The sequence below is a fragment of the Lissotriton vulgaris genome, chromosome 7, assembly GCF_964263255.1.
Source record: "Lissotriton vulgaris chromosome 7, aLisVul1.2, whole genome shotgun sequence".
Lineage (NCBI taxonomy): Eukaryota > Metazoa > Chordata > Amphibia > Caudata > Salamandridae > Lissotriton > Lissotriton vulgaris.
Genome location: NC_141695.1, coordinates 895,887,966 through 895,906,974, shown reverse-complemented (window position 1 = coordinate 895,906,974; position 19,009 = coordinate 895,887,966). Strand labels below are relative to the sequence as shown.

Below are 19,009 nucleotides of genomic sequence, written 5' to 3'. Positions count from 1 at the left end.
GGGAGAACCAGAGCACGATATATTCATCACCTCTGAGAACATGCAATGTCAGCCATTTTGCATCCTGGAGTCCCCAGGGAGGCTAACCCTTACAGAATCATTCTGCCTAGAATAGAGCACAGGAATACAGCATGATTTCCTGCCGCTACTTCTGCCCTAGGATCTGAAGGAGATCGGACAAGCCCAAGTCCCATCCTAGTGGCTCTAGATTAGGTGACAAAAGTGTGGTACCTAAACTTCTAGGCTGAGCATCCATCCTTCAATCTAGCTTATTCTTTTGGAAGACCTTCTGTTGCTGCAGCAGGCCAGGGTCTTGCACCACGCCTGCACAATTTTCACCACCCTAGCTTGGAGATTGAGTGGCAAAAAGGAATCCCCCTTGCTCTTTCTCCTGAGGTTGTTGATGTCATTTTGGCAGCCATGTGCTTTCATTGAAATGTGTATGCAGGGTGCTGGGACAAGTTTGTGGTGTGGTGTGGTGTGACGAGGAGCGGTACCCACCAGCTGGACCCATTGCAGACAAAACTGTTAAACGTGTTGTTGTTTGATTTGTTTTTGGCCCAGCAACGTCTTGTTCTGGGCAGGATGCTTTTTGGGCCTTTCGACTTTTTTAAGTTTGCCAAACCAGTCGGCCCTGTTTAGATCATCACTTTTCGTGATGCCAAAGTGGGACTTAAATCTGGTTCTTTCGTTTGATGCGTTTCCCTTATGAACCAATGCACAGTTGCCTATTGCACTTATTCACCTTAAGAACTATCTTCCTGGTTGCAATAACATACCCATTCTGAGCTTACTTCAGGCCCTTTCAGTCCACCCTCCCTATACCACCTTTTCTGGAGAAACTGGTGTTAGGACTCCAGCAGCGTTCCTGCCGAAGGTAGTATTACTTTTTCATGCTGGACAAGCAATCGCCCTTTGATCTAATTTGCTCTACCTCATCCTTCAAAAGGAGAAGCTCCATCGTCTTGTCCCCAAGAGAGACTTCAGGTTTTTAAATTTTGTGTTCCTAAGAATATCAGGTGTACGATTGCCTCTTTATTTGGTTCTCAGAGGCAATGAAGGGCAAGTTGGTGCAGAAACGTACAATCTCTTGATGGATAGTCTCTGCATTAAGATCTGCTACACATTGGCTAAGAAGCGTCCTCCAGAAGGCCTTACAGCTCTCTTCACCTGGACCGAAGCTGCTACCATTGCCCTGGCATGCCGAGTACTTGTCCTGTATATCTGTCAGGCAGTAATGTGGGCATCTGTGCACACATTCACGATGTACTAGTGCTTTGGCAGGCATGCTTGTGGAAAGGGGGATATTGCCATCTCGGTCCTGCAGGACTTTTTACTCTGAGACTTTACATCGACCCACCACCTTGGGGAGGTACTTTGATACCTTTTCACATGGTGGGGAATCTGCAGTTAGAAGTATCCATCAGAAGAACAAGTTACTTCTCTTCAGTAACATTCCTTCTCCATCAAATCGCAGGTTGCTCACCGCCCTAGCCCTCTTCATGCTTCTTCCTAATTAGATCCTAATCTAGGAATCTGCACACTGGTTGATTCAATTCGCCGATGTGATCCATGTCTAAAGACACAGATTAGTTCACAAAAGAAATTGAACCCTGCACGAATGACTGGCTCGTACTGGCTACGCCATTCAACACTTCTGGAGTAGAACGATGTGCAGAAACACTGCTTTACAATCTTCAGAGGTGAAGTATCTGTCGTTGAATACCACCAAAAAGAACTTTACAGATGGTAAGTAGGTTGTTCCCTTTCATGCAAGTAGTGGCACCAAACACTTTCCTTGATCTGGTGCTTTGTGATTGAGGCGTTGTGGTCTGATTCTGAACATAATAGCTGAAAGAATGTGTTCGTTTGGGACCTTCAAAGGTGGTTTGGATATTTCACTCTGCAGATTGCTGTGGAGAGGGCAGGTGAGAATATGTTCTGTGTGTGCAATAGAAATGTGTTGGGTGTGCTGTAGAATTTTTCCTCCTTTGTCTCCCTCCTCCTTTGTCTTCCCAGTACCACCCACCCGCACCACTCTACTTAGTTTAATCACAGGACAGTAGCTTTTTTATTTTGATGATGGCTGGGTGGGGTTTATTAAGTGTTATCTGAATGTTTTGATTGAGGTTCATGTTCTTCAGACTAGCTGAATGTTACAGAAATGTAGTCCTCTTGGTGAGGTAACATTCATTTAATGATATCTAAATCACATGTTTTATTGAGTTTTTGGAAAATAAATGCTTAGCCCATTCTGGTCGAAATAGTGATACAATATTTAATTTCAAATAACCAAAGCTAAAAAAATACTATACTATTACCCTGAAATATTGTGTCTTCATCAAGACTGTCATTGGTCTTTTCAGTCCATAGAATTCTGCACAATATTTTCCTTACCAAAAAAATCTACTGCAGTGTGATTTGCCACCACATCTATCATTACGTTCCACTCCACAACTAAAAGTATTCTGTTGCTTCAACTGTGACTGAGTACTATTAGTCCAACTCTATTTTTTTTAATGGATAGTTAGTACAGGACCTTACTATCCCAGAATAGCTGCTTCCTTTGGAAGAATACTGGCGCTGCAGGTACTTCCAGTGAAACAGGACCTACCCATTTAAGCAGTTGTACAGCAAGTGAGATTACAAATATTAGTAGTGGTAGGTCTATAAAAACAAACGACTACTATGACTTCTATTACTGATAGCAAATCCTGTGTCCTACTTGTAGTAGTACATGCAGTACAAGTGCCATTAATAGCACAGCTACTTGAAATCTTTTTTTTGTTAATATTTCTTCCTCTGGTACTGATCCTGGTACGACTACTAAAAGCACACCTAATGTGCCAGCTCAGTGATCAAGCATCTCAGAATATGTTACACTTGGAAATTGACGTGTTTGGAAAGTGCCAATTGACTTTAAACTTGATTTGCTGATACTGATGTTGGATGGCCCTCTGAGATTATCAGACAAAGGAGGGCTTTTTGATCCTATCTCTGATAACATAATTGGTATGTCAAGGTCATTGGGGCATCATGACACCATTTCTGCACCTGTAATTAACAAGTTAGTTCTTATTTGGGCAGGTGAAGTCTTCCTTAATTTATGGTGAACCAATTGGACGCACGAGAAATACATTAATATGATTTATAAAAATAAACCATATGCATGGGAGCACGGTTTCTCAGCAACACAGAATCACAAAGTTACCATATGCTGTAGGTATTATTTTCTTCTTCATCATTGAGCATTTGTCAACACCCGTAGGAGAAGACTAGGCAGTACAGCATCTGATGGAGATCTGTGCCTCAGCATTAATTAGGTGTTTGCGGGTGAAAGCCTCATGTGGGTGATACCAAAAACCAACAGTTGGTTTAGAGCCCACACACTTCTTACCATTGGTTGTTTTTTTTGTCACACTCAGTTGTTTGCTTTTTATTTGATGGCTTGCTTACCTCTTCTTGTTTGTCAACCCTCCCCCTGTTAATAGCCACTTTAACATCCTTTTGATTGGCGACTTGTAACCTTCCACTGCTCAGATTTAGGGAACAGCTTTTTTTCTTATTCATTGAGCACTCCATGAGAATGCCTGTATTTTCTTTCTCTATCACTTGTGTGATGCGCCAACCCCACTCCCCACAATTGCCTTTCCCACAGTCTGTTACTTTCCACCTCTTCCATCTTGTGTCTGAATGCACAGCAAGTTATATTTTTTCGAGGGTATGACTGAAGAGCAGACTCCAAGAGGTTGTTTCTGCCTGCTGTTGCTGGTTTCTGTTACTTTTTTCAATGTGATTCTTATGCAATGTACTGTTCTTATGTATAATTCACTATTCTTTTCCTATGATATAATCTTTCCTTTATCTTTTGTTTATACCTGCTTTAACTTTTGCATATGTTTTCACAGTCTGCTTGACAGCTAATGACAGTATTTTCTTTTGGACACAGAACTTCAAATCAACCTCATATACAGCTGTTCCAGAAATTCCAGGCTTCAGAAAAATTCTGCCCCGCTCGGACTATATCATAATTCCAGGCTCTACCCTTCATGAAGACAGCAGGCAGCATGTGGAGGTGCATGTGGTGCAGGGTCGTTGTGCCAAAGGTGGAAGGGGAGACGTGGGCAGCAGAAATGGTGGCCTACTGAGTGAAACGGAACAAAGCCTACTGTCCTTCGCCCCGCAGCACTCTGGCTTGACAGAGCAGGTTGTTGCCATAGAAGGTCTAGCCGAAGCACCGGTCTCCTTCAGGCAATCTGATGTGGTGCAGGAGGTCGTCACATCAGAGATCCTGTCACACTACCTCAGCACTATGAATGAAAAAGGTAGCCGAGAGACAATGTCAGACAAGACCACCCTAAAACCACAAGAAGGCGAAATCTATGTAGCCACTAGCTTGGCTATGGAAGATGAGGCAACAGACAGCACTACTCCTGTTCCTTGTGAAGGAGTGAACATGGTCCGGTCAAAGACAGAAGATGGGGTGTCTGTGTTGACACTTATGACTGAGAGGGTGAGGCTTACTCATGTCTGTTTCACTTCTGCCTGTTGCATTTTGATACTCTGGTTGTGTGGTTTCATAATCTATTTTACCCATCGTCGCTTCCCCCTCAATTCTGGCGATCTTGTTTAAATGGCTCTTGAATTCTCAGTAAAGGCTATTTGCGGCTTAGTTTTTGTAATAAAATGCCTGTATTTCCAGTACCACTCCCAGTCGCTAATATACAAACACCCAGGGAGCTGGCCAAAAAGACAAAGGCATGTCACAATGCACAGAGTAGAAACATACCAAAATATATTAATAATTCACTATATAAAATCCCACGCCACATTCACTTAGGCATTCATACCAACATATTCATACTGTCACGTACCAACACATCCTGAAAACCAGGAATTCAATCATACTCATACCAACAATACAAGAGATAAGAACAAATGGACCAATTTTAACAGCTAGAGATGACAATGATCATAATCTAAAGGCAGATGAATACTCCAACATTTAAGTAGCGCCAAATATATCCAGGGTTCTCAAGATACATTAGAATCAGATAACCAGGAGTATAAATCATGAATTAGATGTGATCCATAAAGTAGAAACAACGCTGACGCGTGTTTCGGTGATCGACCTGGTGTGGGTCTCACCTTCCTCAGGTCGGAAAGATCCAGAGGCGTGGCTGTGGTACAAGCCAAACAGAGGAGACCAACTAGGAGGATCTCAAGTTCGCAGAACAAGAGACTAGGATCAAAGAAGAGTACTTATCTCTATAGGAGACTTGAGTATACCAAATGAAATCCGATCGTGTATCAGGATTAATTCAGAAGCGCTGGGGCAAGAAAACGCTCAGAGACAGAGTTGCAGTCAGCATCCAGGGCATGGGGTCAGGGATAGCGAAATGCTTCTGAAACAGCGTCCCTCAGCGTAGAATGTTCGCATTGGATCGAGAGACCGGGCCGATCACCGACACATGCATCGGCGTTGTGTCTACTCTATGGACCACATATAATTCATGATTTATACTCCCTGGGTGTTTGTATATCAGCGACTTATAGCGCATGTTAAGTATTATCGTAGGTAAATTTTGTTTTGAGTAGCTTGCTTGTTTCCCCTGACTTTTTTCTACCCTATTTGCTTCAGGGGCTCCCTCTGATTGAGTGGCCATCTCCATAGATTTGCCAAGACACCAACATATGCAATAATTTGGCTATCAAAAGTAAAAGCTGCTGCTAACATTTCATTAGGCAAACCTGCTCTACCTACCGGCAGCTTGTTTACATAGTTACGGCCACTAACATTGTCTCACTGCTTGTGTGTGCTGTACTTCCTTTGCAGTACATGCTTTGATAGCTTGGATTCTTAATTTGTTGGATGCCTCGGTGTAGGAAGCTGGCTCTATATAGTGCACCAAAACGAGGTACACTGTGCAGAGAGTGCAGGCAACCCATTGATTTATAGGGGCTAAATAATAATCCCAAATGCCCTCTTTTGTGGTAGTGTGAGCGAGCAGTTTGGGCTTATCAGAGGATTATGTTAAGTATTTATTGCCCACACGGAGCCAGTAAACGAGACACAAACTCAATAAAAAAAATGACACCAATTTATAAAAATATCAGTTTCTTTAATGCATTTTCTTTTTAATATGAATTTAGACACCAAGATCATCGTAATCGGGTAAGTACTTTTCGAGTTATCAGTTTTTAAGCCCCAGTAAAATACACTTATACTGTGAACTTCAAGCAGCTCTGTTTTCCTATGGGGAATAAACCTATACAGCATAGGGTCGCTTATCAACGACTTACAGGATTGTTCTCCTCGACTTAAGGCGAGTAAGGCGCAAGGTCCGAGGCAGCACCAACAGGTCACCTCAGTCAGCAATGTGGCGTCGGGGTGAAGATGTGCGCTTCGTCATCTGGTGCTCCGTTCACTTCAGTGGGAAACAGTACTGTGGAAAAGAGGCTGCAAGCAAGGGACAGGGGGTGGGGGGGGGGGGGTCAGTCTGGCGTAACTGAAAGGGGGACTCCGGTCTTGAGGGTCTGGGGCATGCAGGAACATTGAATGTTCACTTGAACTCGGGCTGGGGGGGGCTCATGATGTACAGTTGGGCTTTGTCCAAGAAGGTTGTGCTGCTGAAGACTCCTGTGGTTCTCGATCCCTGCAGCAAGAGGTTGCAGGCTGCGACTGAAACCAGTCTGGCCAAACCCAGGGGTGGGATCAGGGTTTGAGGGTCTCAGGATTCCGTTGCCACAGTCGCCTCCCTCGGACTCAGGCTGTGGCTCTCGGCTACTGAGGTGCATTGAGGCGTCTGGTCGAGACTCGCTGTGTTTCTTTGTGACCTGTTGAAGAGGGTAAACAGGCCAGCAAGTCCACCCTCAGTGCTGGCCTTGTGGATCCTAACGTCCCTCAATGGTTGATTTGTCCTTGTGCTGTTGGATGCTGGATTGGACCACCAACATGCCTAGGTTGCTGCAACTGCTCTGGTACCCAGGGTATTGGTGCTGGGTGGCACCTGGGGGTCCTAACTTCTCCAGACTTGGCAAGGAGTCTGATTTGACCTCTGGAGCACGAATACCTTCTCCTGTTGCGCTGTTCCTTCGGCGCGCCAGAGGACCGGCATCATGGCTATTCGGTGCCTGAATATTCACAGCAGTTATTCATGTGGTCAGCGTGCTGCAGAACCCGTTGGGCTAGACTAAGCCAGTGAGCCTTGTCCCCTATATGTTGGTGCCAATTTATTAAAGGCGACTGACAGTTCATGAGTATAGGCCTGTAATTATGCGATTTAGGTTTAAGCCTTCTGCCAATTAAATTGGCTTCCTAAAATATTTGAAGGAATAGGCTGTTCCATGAATTCCCCCACTCCTGGAATCTTTGAATTCATAAATAAGCTCCTGCGATTACAATCCAGCATCTCCTCTGGATCTTCATTTTACAGAAGTCATTTTCTGGGTGGACTCGATCGTTGTACTGTCGGTTGGGTCTATCTTAACAATAGATGTTGAAACTGGTACAGACGCTCATAGAATTACCGTTTGTCCTGATAATGACCATTAAGTTTTACTATGGTCGAAACGATGTCGACACACATGTGGCCGAAATTGTAGAGAGCGCTTTGTTTGCTTTGTGTTTCAGTTTTGTCCTGAATTTCTGATTTTTGTAAACCTTTTTTCTTCAGCCGCTTGTCTGTTTACACATTGCACTGCTTATAGTTCATAGTTTCTGTATTGTGTTGAGCGCCTTTTGTCTTAAATGTTTTAAGATTTAATTATTTATTATTGTTAATAAAACTTTTTCTATGAATTGTATATATTCATACATGGTTTTCCTTTTTTTTCTTTTTTTTCTTTTTTTCCCCACTTTTCTCTTTTTTTCTTTCTTTCCTGTTTCTTCATTGGGATAAAACATTTTTTTTCATATTCGAATGTTCTTTTTAGGTTTTTTGATTTTCTGTTTAAAAATGTGTTGCAGGTATTGTCACCTTGAACCTTTGTTAGGGTTCTAGTGAAGGTTCAGGGAAGCAGTTCTGCTCCAAGGGATAATTTTGCTGGTTGTTGAGGTGCCTGGCAATCCACCAAGAGTTTTGGTGAAAATGTCCAGCTCTTGATGAAATTGTCCCAGTGATGGTCGAAGTGCAAGCAGCGTGGCAGAGTATTTTGCCAAACTGTGGTGCAGGTAGTCAGTTTTTGCTTTCTTTTGGCCTTCTTTTCTTCCCTCTATCTCGCAGTAGCCAAATCTGATTTCCTGGTGTCAGGGTGGGGGGCACCTAAATTCTCAACTTAGGGGAGTGAGGGGTGGTTGCTAATGGTCCTCTGATTGCTGGGGTCACTACACCCCCTAGATGACCACTTTCTGTGGAGAGTGGACATCACCCTGTCCCAGAGTTCCTAAATCCACCACACTCGGTATGGTGGAATCCTTCTTTTGTGTTCACTTTAGGCAGCCCATCTTAAAAGTGGGTCCAGCCTGGCAGTGCAATATGCCTCCTGAATATTACATTTCCCACCTGTCCTGGTGCAAATGGGCCCCAGGGCAAATGGGCCCCAGGGCAGGGGGTGGCATCCTCCAGGTTTGGGGGAAGCTAGGATCGCATATTAAAGGTGGCAGAGGCCATGACCCCTAGCTTCTCATCATGCCTCAGGGTGACAGTTAGGTCAGTTGTTCTTTCCTGCTCCTTCAGTGACGACCCTGGTGATTTCAGCTCTGACTAAAGGTGACGTTTGTCAATTTTTCACTTTTATAAGTAACTTTTTACCTTCACACACCATCTTTTCACCTTGTAGAGTGAGGAACTAACTTTTCTGACAGAAACTTAGCATTTTTTCTGTCACAAAATGCCTTCTCTTTTTGATCATTGCCCCTCCTGTGGCAAGAAGGCCAAGACTGACACACACTCAGTGTGTATACTCTGCCTACCTGAGACTCACTCCTCTGATGTTTGCCAACACTACAAAACCTGTCTAGGCGTACTCGTAAGGATTGGGAGAGAATTAATCTCTTATGGCCTCTCAGAGAAGCAGAAATCCACTTCCAGAGGAAGATCTCCTGTAAGGCAGAAGAAGAAATGGCCCAGATCGACGTCGAGAAGTAAGGTCCCGATCTGTTCACAGTCAGGATCGGCATCGACTAGGCCTCCAGCGGTGAAGAAGCGAGTACCTTGGCCGTCGAGACCTCCATCGTCAATGGTATTGGCGTTGAAGAACAGACCGTTGGATGAACCTCATTCTTTAACCTCAACTCAGCGGCATTCAACGTCGAGGAATAGGTCTCCTTCTGCGTTATCCAAACTTTTGACCTCGAAGCTCAAGACTCCGTAGGCGGCATCACGGAGAAGTTCGGCTTTGAAGCATAGTGCTCTGTCGACACCTGCACATAGATGGTCGATGTTGAAGCACAGGACTCCATTGGCGTCTTCACATAGGCGCTTGAAGTCGAGGCATAGGACTCCATCAGCTTCTTCTCATAAGCACTCGACGTCTAGGCACAGGACTCAGTCGTCCTCGTCACATCGGCGATGGAAGTTGAGGACTTCCCCTCCGTTGACGTCAACCAGGCGACGATCGATGTCGAGGCCTAGATATACACCGGAGCGACGTCAGTTAACATCCATTAGACTATCACCTTCGACAACGCATCACCCAACTTCGATACATCTGTCTCTGTTGGCATCTGTTCGGTTGACGTCCAGGCATGCGCCATAGAGATCGACGTTGAAAACAATAATCCAGCCAGTGCACCTCTCCCCGTTGGTACCTTCTCGCCCGATGTTGAGCGTTCAATCGCCTTTGGTGACCCAAGAGACACCAGTTCCAAGTCGAGACACTCTCTCCAGCCGACGTCAACCCATCATTCTGGCCGATCAAGATCAGGACAAACGGCATCATCAACCTCTAGTTTGCTGAAGGTTATCCTGTCGGCGTCTAGCAGTTCGCCGTCCTCTCTGGAGAGTCACCCGTCCACAGGGTACAGAGGCCCCTTCACAAGAGGATGCAAGGAGACGAAAATCACCCTCCATACATCTCTCTCCTTGGTGAATGTTACTGCTTCACTGGCAGAAGGTACGGGAACCACAGGATTACACCAGTCCACTGCACAGGTCACCACTGGCTCGTCTGGTTCAGGCAGCAGATGTGTAGCCTAACACTCCATCAAGGGGGTGAGATCAGGTCCGTACAGGGACAACTTCCTCAAGAAGGTCTACATCTCGGGGGGGGGGGGGGTGCGCGCATCTAAAAAAACGCAGATCTCCAACACGGTCACCTTCTTAGTCTCAGTCTCGAAAAGGGACTATTCTCCCTCTCTAACGGACAGTTCACCTTTGATGGTCTCTCCAGTGGATGATCTCGGTACTTTTCAAGATGTGCTGGCCAGGGGGGCAACAAAATTGAGCATCGATATGCCTACACACTGGACTTCATCCTCTCCGATTTTTGAGACATTACAACACAGAGCAGCGGCTAGACCTTTGTTGCCTCTGGTACCGGGTCTCCTGCAGCCTGTTATGGATGTGTTCCTCAAACCAGCAACTATCAAGAATGAAACCAGCAAGGATCTTGAAAAAATACAGGCCTCTAGAAGAGGATCCTCTATTCCTTCGAGCAAATCCTCCGCCAGACTCTGTGATAATGGCGGCAGCTAAAAAGACACATGCAGTGGTGTCCTCCTCAACAGTGCCTCCTTCAAAGGAAAGCAGAACACAGGACTTTTGGAAAAGAAAAGTGTGTGGTAGTTCGGCCTTCATGTTGTAGGTTTCCAGCGCCTCAGGTCTATTGGGGCGCTATGATAGAGCTTTGTGGGACTCTTTAGGAAGGTTTAGCGACAAGCTTCCCAAAGAGGCCCGCAGGGATTTTGAGGAGGTATTGCAAGAAGGAGGTTCACATCATTAGTGCTGCAGCTTATGGAGCAAACCTATCTGCTCGTTCCTAGGCACATGGGATCTGTGCCAGACGTTCATGCTGGCTTCGGCTTAAGGCACTAAAGCCCGAATCTCCGCTACAGATCCTAAATCTCCCCTTTTCAGGATCTTCCTTATTCGGCACGCATACAGATGACGAAATGTCAAGAATGAAAGCAGAGCTAGACACCTTGAAAGAGGTAGGTCTTGAGAAGAGGAAGGCGTTCAGGTGCAGATACAGGCCATACGACTGCCACCATTTCCATCAGAGGATTCAAACCCCTCAGTGGCAGAGGCACCAACAAAAATAGCACCAAACCAGAACCCACTATCAGGGGTGTCGCACCCCCAGAGGGAGAGGGGCTTCACGTCAATCTGCTACCTCGGCAAAAGCCACATCAAAACAATTATCAATCTCTTCCCCCGCCGCTGTGGGGGGGGGGGGGGGGGGGGGGGGAAGAAGTATAGCCAGCAACCTGGAATAGTGGGGAGACATCACAAACAATCAATGGGTATTAAGTATGCTGCATAATGGGTATTCTCTATGTTTCGGTCATCACCCTCCGGAGATCGCCCCAGTAAAGACTGCGTGCTACCAACTGCAGGCACTACAGCAGGAAGTGTCCACTCTCCTACGAAAATCAAAGAAGTTCCTATATCCCAACGGGGTCGAGGGGTATACTCGAGGTAATTTCTAGTGAGAAAGAAAGGTCAAAAATCAGAATTGAGACCCATCCTGGATTTCAGCTCTCTCAACAAATTCATCCGGAAGCAACATTTTTGCATGTTGCCTCTACATCAAATATATCTTCATCTCCAGCAAGGGGATTGGATGTGTTCGATAGACCTGCAAGATGCATATTTTCACGTCTTGGTATGCCGCCCTCACCGGAAGTTCCTGTGCTTTCTGGTGGGAGCCAAGCATTATCAATTCAAAGTTCTTCCCTTCGGGTTGAAGTCAGCTCCCCGAGTGTTTACCAAATGTATGGCGGTAGTAGCAGCTGCTCGAAGGCGACATGGAATGTTTGTTTACCCTTACATCAAAGACTGGCTTCTGAAGGGCCCATCTCCCCAGTGTGTGAGGGCCCTCTAACAGCGATGTCTAGCCCTTTGCCAATGGCTGGGCCTTCCTGTCAATTGCGAGAAGTCAGTTCAACATCCTACTCAAAGAATCTATTATCTGGGTGCAACAATAGACTTCACCAATTGTAAAAGGATTGCCTTCTGAGGAGAGACTATTATCTATCACCCTGAAGTACCAGCAGATCCTTCGCACTACATCGCCTTCAGTTCAACAGGTTGCCCCTCTTCTGGGGTCGAAGATATCCTGCATTTGTCTCGTCCCCAATGCCAGACTGAGGATACATCCTGTATAGCCGGATCTGAAGGCTAAGTGGGATCAACAGACTGCTCGATGGGATGACAAGGTCCATCTGTCGAGAGCAGCCAGATCATCTATCCCATGATGGATGCGACAGGAAAACCTCTTGGTGAAAGTTTCCTTTCATCAGCCTCATCCTACACAATCGCTAATCACAGATGCGACCCTCCTGGGTTGAGAAGTGCACATGCGGTATCTCCAAATTCAAGGTCTGTGGTCGGCCAGAAAAACAGATGTATCACATCAACATGCTGGAGCTATGGACTGCATTTAGCCCTCAAGGCTTTTCTTCCTTCCATTCAGACCAGCTCCATATTAGTCCAGACAGACAATACGACCACCATGTCCTATCTAAAAAAACAGGAAGGGACTTAATCACTTTCTCTGTCCCTGGAGGCTCAAGCACTCTGGCATTTTCTCCTCGCAAGGAAACTGTAAATCACAGCGGTACATCTACCGGGAGAGCAAAACTCTCAAGAAGATTCCCTCAGTTGCTACTTTGACGATCAACAAGACTGGGTTCTATACGACAAAGTGGTGGAAAGCATTTTTCAAGAGTAGGGTCGTCCAAGCATCGACCTCTTCACAGACGAGACAAACAAAAAATGCCACAACTTCACGTCCAGGTTCTGCAAAGACGAGAGGGAATGCCCTTTTTTGATCAACTGATCCGGGGGCTTTGTTTACGCTTTCCCCCCTCTTCCCCATTTCCCGGAGGTCTTCACCATGCTCTCCCATTCCAAGGCGAGAATGATTCTGATCGCTCCAGACTGGCCACGACAGTGGTGGTACCCGGATCTTGTATACCTATCGTAATGTCCACACAAGAGGCTGCTGTGGAGAAAGGACCTGCTGTCCAAGATTAACAGGAACATGCATCACCCCAACCTTCCCTCGCTAAACTTGGCAGCATGGCTCCTGAAGTCCTCCAGTATGGACACTTAGGACTTCTTCAGGGCTGCATGGGTATTTTGAAGCAAGTGAAAAGACCTTTTACAAGACACTCCTATGCATTTAAATTGAAACATTTCTATTTGTGGTGTGTACAGAATGGTTTTCAGCATACCAAGAGTCAAGAGGAAGTAATTTTGCCCCATCTCCGCCACGTCACCAAATCAGGCCTACAATTCTTTACGATAAGGGTACACCTGGCAGCCGTTACGACATACAGGCGGTCTCCTTCTCAACTTTCTTTCTTTCAGATGCAAGTAGTGAAGGATTTCTTGCAAGGGTTAAAGGTTTACCCTACTATCCAAACTCCTTTACCTCCCTGGGAGCTAAATCTGGTTTTGTTCAAGCTCATGGCTCCACCTTTTGAACTTATTCACAAAGCATTCCTCCAACACCCTACATGGAAGGCCTCTTTCTTAAAGCACTCTGTTCTAGGAACCGTACATGGTTTTTCACCACAACAGTCGCTCTGAGGACCCACCCCTCCTTCCTTCCGAAGGTGGTGTCGAACTTCCACTTTAATCAATCCATTTTGCTACCTACCTTTTTTCCTAATCCCTCTAAACCAGCTGAGAGGTCTCTTCATTCTCAAGACCTGAAAAGAGTTTTGAAATTCTATTTGGACAAGTCTAAACCTATTAGGACATCTGATCAACAGTTGTAAATTATGGTTCCATCAGAACAGGTTTCCCAGCCTGTAAGCATTCCATCTCCAGATGGATAGTGTCATGTATTGTTGGACCTGGCATCGTTAGTGTGAGTCTCCCTTTCATTTTCACTTATTGCCTCCTGTTTTGATATGTTTTTGCTGGTTATATGCTTTGGGCTCTGTGCCACTGCTATTCAGTGCCACAGTGCAAGTGCTCCCTATTTTAAATTGATGTACTAATTGGTGATTCCATGATTGGGTTATTTGATTTACCTGTAGGCCCCTAGTACAGTGCACCATGTGTGCCTAGGGCTGGTGAATCAAATGCTGCTGGTGGGCTTGCAGAACTGGTCGTGCCACCTACAGAAGCAGCTTGTAAAGTGTGTCTCAGACCTGCCATTGCAAGGCCCGTGTGCCGTCTAGTACTGCCATGTCGACTTGGCAAGTGTGCCCACTTGCCAGTCCCTAAACCTTCCCTTTGCTTCATCTTAGACACTCCTATGGTAGGCCTAAGGTCAGGGTGCATTGTAAGTGTAAGGTAGGACATGCTCTGATGTGTGTAGCATGTCCTAATAGTGAACTACAGCCATTTTCGTTTTTCACTATTGCAAGGCTACCTGTTCTCCATAGGCTAGAATGTTCAGTTAGATTATTACATTCTTATAATATTAACTGACTAAAGGAACATGGTAGAAATTCGAATTTAGTATGCCTGAACTCAGAATGATAAAATACATCTTTTAGTAAAGTTGGTTTTAATATTCTGTGTTTGAAAATACCACTTTTAGGAAGTAGGTATTTTCTTGCCTAACTGTCCAGGCCTGCCTCTGCTAGTTTGTGTATTTCTTATCTGGCTTTGTGAGTGACAGGGCTGGTGGATTCCAGGAGACAGACTGGGGCAGCCCAGTGGTGAATGGAGAGATCTGCATCTAGATGGGAGGGAGGAGTTGCACCTGGGACCTGAATAGGGCTGGGCCTTCCCTCTACAATGCTGGCTCCACTCCTGTGGTGTGTCTAATGTCTCTGCCCTGCACTGTGAAAGGAGAGCAGGAATCTTGTCAACAAAGTGCTCCAGAGCTGTACCTTCCCTCCCCGGTGCTGGCTCCACCTCCTGTGGGGCGGCTGATGTCGCTGCCCTGCACAGTGAAAGGAAGGAGAGAGTTGGGTAAACAAAGTGCTCAGGAACTGGTTTGGACTAGGCAGAGGCCTCTCTGCCTTCAGAGAACGAAGGATTTTGGGGTAAAAAATATTGGGACCCTGATTCCAAGAAATTAGATCACTTCTGGAACAAGAAACCTTTTGCCAAGGAGAAGAACCAAGGAAGCTGCAGGAGTTTTACTGCCCCTCGGCCAGTGTGCTGTTTGCTGGGTTGGCGTGCAGTGGCTGTTTCATTACCAAGGAAAGGAGAAGGAACTTTTTAAGGACTTACATCATCTACAGAATATTCTCCAAGAGCTTGAACTGTGCTTGCCTCCTGCTGAAGTGTCAGGGACAAAAGACTTCATCTCCAGCTCCCCTCTGAATTTTCTTGCTGGGAATGCTCAACTCCAGAGATTTTGCGTCTTGCTAGGAGCTGGAAGCGCGACGCATTGAGAGGAAGCGTGTCGCCACCGCAGCTGAAATTGTCACATCGCCGGAGAAGCGAGCCTTCGCCGCTGCTCCCTGGAAGCATGTGTTCATCGAAGCTGCCTCCTGTCTCATCACCGGAGAAGCGTAACGCCATCGAGCGAGTCGCCATCGCATCACTAGAGAACCATGTCGCAGGGCCTGTCGCAGCTCCAAAGTACAGAGTCGTCGCAAGGCTGCCAGGGCGTCTGCGCATAGTCATTGCATCGCCGCATCAAGGGCGCCATCTTCTCGCATCGTAACCGGATCATCTTATCGCATCAAGGTGCCATCTTGGGCACCACAACGGGCCAGCAGGCCGAGAATCTACGCATCACCTCCGCACCGGTAAGGATCACGAAGCATCCCCTACTCTGCGCAAGCATTGAGGCACGACGCATCATTTCCCCCGGATCACGGAACCGACACATCTCCCCTTTTGCGAGCCTTTTCTTTACTTTGCGTTATGCATCCAGGTACTTTGTTGAGAACTTTGTCGTATTTATCATCAACTTGAACTCAGTAAATGTTATCATCTTTAAAGCAATCTTAAGTGTATTATTGTGGATTTTTGTCGTTTGTGGTTTTGTAAGTCTATATAAAGAATACTTCTTTTTCTAAAAACCGTGTTGTGTCTATCTGTAGTGTTTTCATTGTATTACTGTGTATATTCACAAATGCGTAACACACTGCCTCTGAGATAAGCCTGTCCCAAGGGGGTGAGCAGGGGGTTATTAAGGAGTGTAATCCCCTTATCCTGACTTAGAAGTAAGGGTCCCAATTTGGACAAAGGTTAACACCATGTATCAAGCTGTCTTATCAGTTGGCTCAGAAACCACTTGGCTCTGATCCCAAGGCTCATACCACTAGAGGGAAGGCAGCTATGGTAGCTTTTCTCACCAATGTACCGATTGCTGAGATCTGCAAAGCAGCTACTTGGAAATCGATACATACATTCATGAGACACTTATGTCTCGACTCGGTTACCAGAGCAGATACTCAAGCTTCCTTGAGAAATTTGTTTCAATGCTGAATCTGCTATGATAACTTTGATTGGTTCACTTCTCATTTTTCTGCAGGCGTATAATGGGCTTGCTACTCGATTAAGTGCTTATGACTATTGATGAGGATCCCTGGAAGATCAGGATAAGTTATCTGTAATCCTAGTTCTCTTCCAGGGGTATCTTCATCAAAGTTATAAGCAACCCACCCGCCTCCCCAGGCAAATGAGATTTGGTTCTTTAAACTGTTTGTTCGAGGCATATGGGCTGCAGACCACACACTATTGCATAGATAGCCATCGGGTGGTGGTGGGCCTGGATGATTACACTTTGTTGTTGTCTTGGAAGAGTCTTTGTCTGTTGGATGACTCCTCCTGTAGATCGTAGTGCGCATGGGCATCAACTCTATAGTCCGATTGTTTTTTTTTCGCCATCGGGCTCGGATGTGTTTATCGTTCGGTCCCGTTACCAATCTTTTTTTCGACTTCCAGTCCTACATTATATCATCAGTTTCGTCTTTCACAGCAATTCCAGTTATGCGCGTCGAAGAAAGGCTTGCGCTTCTTGATTCCGGTGTTCGTCGGGGCTGTCGGGCCCAACTTGCGGGATTGGGCCTTTTGCTCAACGAAAGAACACCATTCAAGAAGTGACCTCAGTGTGGACACAAATTTCCCCACACTGATCTTCATGAGGTTTGCAATCTGTGCTTGTCTCCAGAGCATGAGTCGAGTATGCGAGGCCTTCGCTTCGTTCCGGTCCAAGAAAACCATCAGGGACCGTCAAACTCGAAGAGTCATGGCGCAGTCATCTTCATCGACACCAGACCTCATCATAGACGAGGCTCCGATCTAGGTAGAGTCCGAAGAACAACAGCAGGACAATGTCGTTTCTGAAGCAGAGGATTCAGCTTCCGGAGCTGAGAAACAATCGGAAGACGAACATCTTCCAGCTGGTCAACAGGTTGTGAGTACAAGCGTCGACCCTGTTCACCCCCCCATACCGGGACAGGCTTCGGTTCTACCTCCACCTTCGGGCCCATGTGCACACTGACCAAAACCTTCTGACGCCCGCCTTCTCGCTAAAACGAAGAATCCAAAAAAGCCTCCAGTCGACTCTGGCTCGAGTCAGTCTGTCGGTCCCGACAAGCAGAAGGTCCTCAACCCAAAACTAACTCTGGCACTGAAGCAGCCCTTGGTACCGAAACTGGTCGAGCTGAAAACAAGCTCAGCACCAAAAGAGGTTGCCAAGTCTATCAAACCGAAGACAACTCCAGTTCTGGAAAAAAGACGATCCGAAACCTGCTTCGGCACCGAAACACACTTCGGCTCTGAAGGTCGATGACTCCAAACGTGCTTCGGGACCAGTAATTCCGGATCCAAAAAGCTCCGATCCGAGAAAGAACCATGACATCAAGTCTTCGGAACCGAAGCCAAGAGCCGCTCCAAAGACAATATACACTGTAAAACCTAAGCATTTCGGTCCCAAGTAGGATAAATCGGCTCAGAAAAAGGATATTTCCGCTGAAGAGCTTTTCCACCCAGATCCAATGCAAAAGACTCATCGTATTAATCCAAAGACTGGACATGTAATTACAGTGCCTGAAAAGAGGAAAATTGACTCTCTCAAACCACTTCCTGGTCCTCTCAAAAAGCATGCTCAAACTTCCCCATAAGGATTTCTTCACCATTGCTAGAGATACCAATAGATATTTCTCCTGCACACTCACCATCCATCACACATAGCCTATACCACAGGAAGATGATGATGATGAAGACAATTATTCACATGGGGTAGAAAGTGAGCAACACATAGATGACACAGATGACTCAGCCAATATTCCTGGGCCATCAGATGATCCCTGGGAAGATTATAATGCGCCAGGTGCACCAGATCTGCCACAAGATGACGCATATCTTTCTAGACCATCTCCCCCAGATGACACTATTCGGTTTACACTGCTCATTCATAGAGCAGCCACTTTTCATGGAGTGGACTTACATACAGATCCAGTGGATGAGGACTTCCTTATGGATACACTACTGTCGTCACATAAAACCACAACCACAATACCAATACTTAATGGAGTGGTAAAACATGCACCAGAGGGATTCAAAGACCCCGTCAGAGCCAGGGTAATTAACCCGGACTAGAAAAGAAGTATAAAGCGGCTCCAACTGACCCAGCATACATCAAAGGTCAGCTGCCATTGGACTCAATAGTAGTCTTAAATGCGAGGAAAAGAGCTAATTTGCAGACAACAGGGGATGCTCCACCCCCTGATAGATTCCAAGCTTTTAGATGTTTCCGGAAAATGCACCATCTCACAAGCAGCCAATGTCTGGAGAATTGGTAACACTCAAGCTTTGTTAGCAAGATCTGATCGAGCTCATTATGATGAGCTAGAAACACTCATGCAACATTTACCAGAACAATATAAGGCCAGGGCTTCTGACTAAATACAAGAAGGCATGGTTATTACCAATACCTCAATCCGCTGTGCATTAGATGCTGCTGACACAGCCTCTAGAGC

General features: G+C 46.0%; 1 protein-coding gene across 3 annotated transcripts in view; it reads left to right on the top strand.

Annotated features, from left to right (window-relative positions):
• Positions 1–19,009, top strand: part of HMGXB3 (HMG-box containing 3) — a 558,172-nt gene that overhangs the window by 103,722 nt on the left and 435,441 nt on the right. For all 3 annotated transcript variants that reach the window (XM_086931317.1, XM_086931319.1, XM_086931318.1), the window contains exon 4: positions 3,950–4,513. In XM_086931317.1, the coding sequence (XP_086787443.1) occupies positions 3,950–4,513 (564 nt within the window). The remainder of the gene's footprint in view (positions 1–3,949; positions 4,514–19,009) is intronic.